This window comes from Crocuta crocuta, unplaced genomic scaffold, assembly GCF_008692635.1.
Source record: "Crocuta crocuta isolate KB4526 unplaced genomic scaffold, BGI_CrCroc_1.0 scaffold755, whole genome shotgun sequence".
NCBI lineage: Eukaryota > Metazoa > Chordata > Mammalia > Carnivora > Hyaenidae > Crocuta > Crocuta crocuta.
The window spans coordinates 395,746-403,141 of NW_027531305.1; the positions used below are offsets into that span (position 1 = coordinate 395,746).

The 7,396-nt window shown below is 50.7% G+C and overlaps 1 protein-coding gene across 1 annotated transcript in view; it reads left to right on the forward strand.

Annotated features, from left to right (window-relative positions):
• Window positions 1-6,329, forward strand: part of TEKTL1 (tektin like 1) — a 9,638-nt gene extending 3,309 nt beyond the window's left edge. Inside the window, 5 exon segments of the mRNA XM_077771626.1 lie at window positions 4,034-4,232; window positions 4,634-4,800; window positions 4,971-5,066; window positions 5,162-5,275; window positions 5,948-6,329. Coding sequence (XP_077627752.1) covers window positions 4,034-4,232; window positions 4,634-4,800; window positions 4,971-5,066; window positions 5,162-5,275; window positions 5,948-6,163 — 792 coding nt within the window. The 3' untranslated portion in view covers window positions 6,164-6,329.
• Window positions 6,330-7,396: the final 1,067 nt, after the last annotated feature.

A 7,396-nucleotide genomic window follows, 5' to 3' on the forward strand; every position in this document is an offset into this window, starting at 1 on the left:
ATATAATATAATTTCTACATTTGATACATGTAAATATATAGCATATTGTATAAAATATTACATACAATGTTATAACATATTATATAATCATTTTATATGTTATAGTATATTAAGATATCAGTGTTTTGATTATTAATACAATTATGTTATATAATTAATATTATAATGGTATATATATCATGTTGTTCCTTAGTCACTCACCTGTCAACAGACATTTAGATTGTTTCCATATCTTGGCTATTGTAAATAATGCTGAAGTCAATATGGGAGTGCCAATATCTCTTTGAGATCCTAATTTTCTTTGGATATATACCCAGAAGTGGGAGAACCACCTTGTGAGCCAGCTCAGAGGTCTTGAGCCTAGCTCTTTACATGCAATATGTGCTCAGTCTTTGTCAGCTCCAGCCAGAGATGGTCTCTCACTACATTCTTCACTCTTGGAGCAAGGACTTCTTTATGAAGGCACTAACGGATATGAAAGAGCAGCCAAGTTTGATGGAGTCCCTGGGACTGGTTAAAGTTAGCTGGTAACTTGTGTGTGCTTTGACTCATCTATTTAACAAATATTAATACAGTACCCTGGACATCATGCTTGACATTGAAGACAAAGTAATGAAGAGGACAGAGACGACCTTGCCCTCACAGAGTTCACATTTTTTTTTGTTTTTTGTGTTTTTTATTTATTTCTAGGAGAGAGAGAGAGACAGCGTGAGCAGGGGAGGGTCAGAGAGAGAGGGAGACACAGACTCTGAAACAGGCTCCAGGCTCTGAGCTGACAGTCAGCACAGAGCCCGACGTGGGGCTCGAACCCACGAACCGCGAGATCATGACCTAAGCGAAAGTCGGACGCTTAACCGACTAAGCCACCCAGGCGCCCCCAGAGTTCACATTATAAGGACATTCAAATTAGGGACAGACCAGGGTGGGGGGTGAGGTTGGGAGAGGAAATTTAGGAGCGGGTGCACCACTGCACGTGCTGCTGAATCTTAACTGTGCTCACCCACCACACCCCCAGGTCACTGTCATATTCTTTTCTTTTCTTTTCTAATAGTTTATTGTCAAATTAGTTTCCACATAACACTCAGTGCTCATCCCAAGTGCNTTTTCAATATGGTGAGTCCTGAAAAATCCTTGGAGAAAGTCTGAAACTGACAAAGGAGAAACTCCTGAGGTTGGGCCCAGTAGGGAAGGGTTTGCAAGTGAGAAAAGTGAACGGAGAGTTGGGAAAAAAACAGACATAGAGGGAAATTGAGAAGGGCCACTGGAGAGGCCTAATGTACATATTTCTGGAGAAAAAAAATGCTTGCAACCCAACAGACATGTCTCAGCTTAAGATAAAAAATTCAAATTGGCACTCAGAACTTTCCCAGGGTCTCACTGTGTGCTGGAAAGCTTGTTGTCCTTGTCCATTGCGCAAGTTATTTCATACTTTCTTTTCCTTCAGACCTCTCCAACTCTCTGCTTTCTTCAGTCTCAATCAATGACCCCTCATGCATCAGAGCCACTGAAGGGAACCTCATTATTCCTCTGCCAATGCTATAATTCCATCTATCTCTGCACCCACCTTCTCCCCATTCTTCTGTATCACCAATATTTCCATCTTTATTGGATCATTCTCACCAGTGAACAAATGGGGAATTATTCTCTAATGGGTACAGATCTGTTTGGGATGATTAAAAACAATCCTGGAAATGGACAGCGGTGGTGGTTGCACATTAATGTCACTGAACTGTACACTTAATGGTTAAAATGGCAAATTTTGTTATATCTATTTTATCACAATACAAAACAAAAACAAAAACAAAACCTCTAGATCCCACACTCCCCTCTAGGTAATCCCCATTTCTCTGATCCACTCACTAATGAGTCTTGTCTGCACATGCTGACCCTGTCATTTCATTTTTTTAAAAATGTTTATTTATTTTTAAGAGAGACAGAGAGACAGAGCATGACCGGGGGCAGAGGGGCAGAGAGAAGGAGACAGAATCTAAAGCAGGCTCCAGGCTCTGAGCTGTCAGCAGAGAGCCCAATGTGAGGGCTTGAATTCAAGAACTGTGAGATCATGACCTGAGCTGAAGTCAGATGCTTAACTGACTGAGCCCCCCAGGCGCCCCGACCCTGCTACTTCTTTGGGGCAGGAATTGGATCAGTTTTCCCACTGCATCTCTACTCCCTGATACACTGCCCAGCATACAGGAGGGGCTTGATGAATATTTGAGTTAATAAATGAAAGACTTTCTAAGTCTATTGTTTACTCATATGGTTGAATCCCAAATTTAGAATATTCAGCCAAGAAGCTAGACATAAAGTACACACTATATGCTTCCATTTATAAAATGTTCTAGATTTCAAAAGCAAATTTTTGAGGAACCAGATACTAAATATCTCAGGTTTTGTGTGAAATGCAGTCTCTGTCACAACTACTCAATTAGGCCAGTGTAGGGGCACCTGGGTCATGATCAGGTCAGAATCTCACAGTTTGTGAGTTCGAGCCCCGCATTGGGCTCTCTGTTGTCAGCACAGAGCCTGCTTCCAATCCTCTGTCCCCCCCTCTCTCTCTGCCCCACCCCCCACTGGTGCTCTTGGTGTCAAAAATAAATAAACATTTTTAAAAATTAGGTCAATGTAGCAGAAAACAGCCAGGGGCAACACATACATGAATAAGTGCAGCTGTATTCCAAGAAAGTTTTTTTTAATGTTTTATTTATTTCTGAGAGAGAGAGACAGCGTGAGAGGGGAGGGTCAGAGAGAGAGGGAGACAGAGAATCAGAAGCAGCCTCCAAGCTCTGAGCTAGCTGTCAGCACAGAGCCCGACGCGGGGCTCAAACCTATGAACCGTGAGATCATGACCTGAGCTGAAGTCGGACGCTTAACCGACTGAGCCACCCAAGCGCCCCTCCAATAAAGTTTTAGTTACAAAAAGAGGCACCCAGTCCATAGGCTGTAGCTTATGGACATTTTAAGAAACAAGCAAGGGGCGCCTGGGGGCTCAGTCAGTTAAGGATCCAACTCTTGGTTTTGACACAGGTCATGATCTCACGGCTTCTTTGTGGGTTCAAGCCCCACATCAGGCTCCGTGATGGCAGTGTGGAGCCTGCTTGGGATTCTCTCTCTGTGTCTCTCCCCCGCTTGTGCTGTCTCTGTCTCTCTCAAAATAAATAATTTTTAAAAAGAAAAAGAAAAAAGAAAACAAAGAAAGAAACAGGCAAAACTAGTCCGACCTCTTAGTGGAGAAGTCGGAAGGGACACCAGGAACATTTCTTGGATGATGGAAAAATTCTATATTTCGAGGAGGCTGGTATTTATATGGGTATATATAAGTGGGTATATATGTATATTTCAATATAACTTTCAAACAACTGCAAGTATCAAAGAAATACTTTGCTTCATTTTATAATGATGGAAGCAAGGTTTGGATGGGAGTAGGAGTTCAGGTGAGATAGACGTTGGCGGGGGAGACTCTCTGAGGACAGCAGAGGGCTCCTGATACTAATTAGAGCAAAGGAGGAGACGCCCCGGAAGCTAAGGGAGGGGACCAACCCTGAATGCAGCTGAAGATCAAAGGGCTGGTACAGGAAGACTATTGGTGTAGATACAGCCAGTGCTACCTCCCCTCTTTATAGATGGGGCAGTTGATGGGGGGAGGGGCTTTCTTGGGGTGCCAGAACAAGGCCAAGAAGAAAATGACACCTAGGACAGGGAAGCTGCCATCAGCCCCTACTGCTCTTCCCCTCTCCACCCAGGGTCACTGAAGGCTTCTGGACAGCAGGAGCGGTGTGGGGGTGTCTGAACTTCCTCTTAGAAATCAATTCTTTCTGGGGCACCTGGTTAAGCGTCTGACTTTCGCTTAGGTCATGATCTCGCGGTTCGTGGGTTCGAGCCCCNCAATTCTTTCTGCCCGCAACGGAGAACTGGAGAGGGTCAGTCTGGAGGCGGAAACATTTTGCAGCCTCCCGCAGAGAAATCGTTTCCAGCCACCTCCCAGCTCACCCTCTGCCTTTTTCTCTGCCTCTTTCCGCTTCCTCGTTCCCAGGCCCTGGCCTCTTGCCGCGACGCCCTGGCCTTCTGCTGTACAGAGAGACTCCAAGCTGTGGATCTAATGAACCAGCCACTCGACAAGGTTCTGGAGCAGGCTGGCCGCCGCTCCTGGGTGAACCTCTCCCGCATCCCTTCCCCGCGCTCTCCAGGCCAAAAAACACCACCTCCAGACCCTGTGGGCACCTATACCCCAGGTAGGCCTCCGCAGAAAGGAGTGCACTGCACAAGGTACCCTTGGGTGCCCACTCCCCCTCCACTTCTCAGCCACTGCTATCCCTGGGGAATTGCTCCCCCTAGTGAGGCGGCTGAGAGCCCATCTCCACGGAGCCCAGGTTCTTGATGCGCTCTTCCCCATGCACCGCCTGCTTCCCCCACACTCCTGAGTGCAAGCACTCTGCTCAATCAATCCGGGAGGCTACTTCTACTAACTCCTCCCTGGACTTTCTCCAGGTCCTTCAGTAAAGTCCTCTCGCCCAGGGCCCAACACTACCTGAAAATAGAGGAGGGGGACTCAGAAAGCCAGGGTCGCCAGGGTCGCCAGGGTCCGGGGAAAAGAGGCCTTGGCTCTCCAACGAGTGTCCTACCCCGCCCGCAGAGTGCGCCACGGCGCTATGCGAAGCCAAGCAACTGCTGGTGGAGTCCAAGGACACCTTGCTGGAAATGGCCAAGAACGAGGAAGACATCCGGGAGCAGCAACATCAGATAAGTGATCGCGTGTGCGCCTCGTTGGCACAGAAGATGCGCGAGACCTTGGAGCTGAAGGTGGGCGCTGCAGAGGGTCGCGACTCCCGGGTTGGCGGCGGGAGGCTAGGGTGGACGGACTGCCGCGGGACTACAGAGAGGGGGACACGGGAGCAGAGGACCCAGGAAGCCACTGTGACACACACACACACACACACACACACCCCGCACCGTGCTCCCACCCCACCCAGGAAAGAATGAATATGACCTTAGGACTAATGAGAGGAACTATTCATCGGTGCACGAAATTCAACCAGGAAATGTACATCACTGACGGCCTCATCAAGGTGTGCTTTGTTGCCAGAATGTGCGGGGCTGGGGCCAGGGCCGCTCCCCTGGCCTGGCCCCGGGCCTCACTGCTCGGCACACCACACTCCGCCAGGGTCCTCTGTCAAAAGGTCACCTGGAGACTCGAGAGAAGCTGGACAGACCCCTGGTTCGAATGTACCAGAGACACGTGGGCACCCAGCTCCCCGAAGCCACGCGCCTCACCCAGGTAGGCTCCTCCACGGCCCCCTCCGCGCTCTCCAGCCCTTTGTAGACACCGTCACGTCCCCATAGGACTGCTTCTTCAAGCGCACCTGACCCAGTAAGTCCCCCTCACCCAGGTCTGTCAGTCCTTCAGCTCCGGCTCAGGAGGAGGCCCTCCAGTACCCACACCTGCCTCAAAAAGTGCCCTCAACCTCTTCCCGCCTCACTCCTCCTTGACAAGGCCCTGTCTCAGCCTAGCTGCTTCTGGCACGCCTCACCCAGAGGCTCGCCACCTCCCAGCCTCTCTCCGCCTCTACCTCTCAGGATATGTCCCCCCCTGAACCCCTCCCCGTTTCGGGTTCCCTTTCCAGCATTTCTGGCCCAACTGTGTGCCCCCCACCTCCGATCTCTTCGAGCCCCTTCACAGGAGGGGAGCTGCCACAAGCANCCCCCTCCCAGGTTCTCTCCGCCTCTACCTCTCAGGATATGTCCCCCCCTGAACCCCTCCCCGTTTCGGGTTCCCTTTCCAGCATTTCTGGCCCAACTGTGTGCCCCCCACCTCCGATCTCTTCGAGCCCCTTCACAGGAGGGGAGCTGCCACAAGCACAGGTGACCCACGTGTGGCCCTCCCCTTCTGAGGCCCGCCCCTTCTGAAAGGCGTGCTCCTTTCCCACGTCCCCCTGGCCCGGGCGTGCAGGCCNAAAACCTAAAGGAGCTGCTGGCCAAGCGCCAGAACCTCGCCGGGAGCCTCAACTGCAAGAAGCTGGGGTACGAAGTGGACTACAACGTGGTGCGCCTGCGCCTGCTCCAGCGGCACCCCCAGGTGTACTACGAGCAGGCGCAGCGCCTGGTCAATGACTGGGACCCGCGCACGCCGCCGCGGCGCGAAGAGCCCGGAGCTGCCGCCAAGTGACAGACTGGCCCTCTGCCCCAGCCACCCCCCCCTCCCCCAGTTCTGCCTGGGCCTGCGGAGCAGACTTGACAGCTCCACGGCCCTCCCTCCCTCTCACCTGACCCTACCCTCCCTCTAAGCATCCTCCAGCAGAACTATAATTAAAAATGACAATAATTACCACTTATTAGGCACCTACTGTATATCAACCGCTTACCCTACAACACTCGATGGGCAGCGTATGCTGGGAGTTAACAGGCCGGAATTGGGCTCCAAATTTCTGGGGTTCAAATCCTCTGCCGTCCAAATTCAAGCTGTGTGGCCTTGGGCAAGTCACTATCCCTCTCTGGCTTCAGTGTCTTCACCTGTACAATGGAGAGGGTTTGGGCACCCACCTCAAAGCCTTGTGGTAAGGATAGGTGAGTTCATGCGTAAGGCCTGTAGGAATCATGGCTGCTCAATGTTACACAGCTAGGAAGCAGAAGAGCTGAAATTTTAATCCCTGCGTCTAAAGCCTGCACTCTGAGCAAAACTTGAAGCTCCCCTCTGTCCTCCCCTCTTAGATGATTGCAGGTCCCCCCTGCAACTTGACTCTGTTATTAACACTACACACACACACACACACACACACACACACACACACATAGAATATAACTACCACAAAGAATGAGAATTCACTGTATTTGCAAAGGACGTAGGAAAACCTCAATGCCTAGCACAGGACCCAGGTGCTGGTAATTGTGGAGAGCCGCCTTTGCCACTCCTAAATCTGAAGGCACAAGGTAGTCAGCCTGACAGTGCTGCCTTGTGGATGCTGGGGAAATAAACGCCCCTACCCACCTCTCTCCATTGGCCAGTGCCGCCTACTGGTTGAAGCCAAAGAGAAAGGGAATCCATTGGTGCATTCCATATATGCTCCGGGAGGCAGAGCTGCAGTCACCCTGCTGACTTTTGAGCCTCTTGCAGATCCTTCCTGGGGCTGGGAATTGTCTCTTCGCCATCACGCCCCAAAACCTTACAAGGGGATGCAAGTACTCCTTTTGCACACATGCCTTACACTCTGGGTTGCAGTCTGCCACCCTCATCCTTGCTGACACAGCCCCAGTTGGTTACCTCTGCTCACCCACAATTCCCCCAACAGTGATTGCATAATCCCCTAGGTTGCCTCAGAGCTGAGATTTCAGCAGCTGCCCCAGGTCACGTCATGGGCACCCGGTGAGGCTCTCAGTGACACTATAACGTGGGTGTAATCAT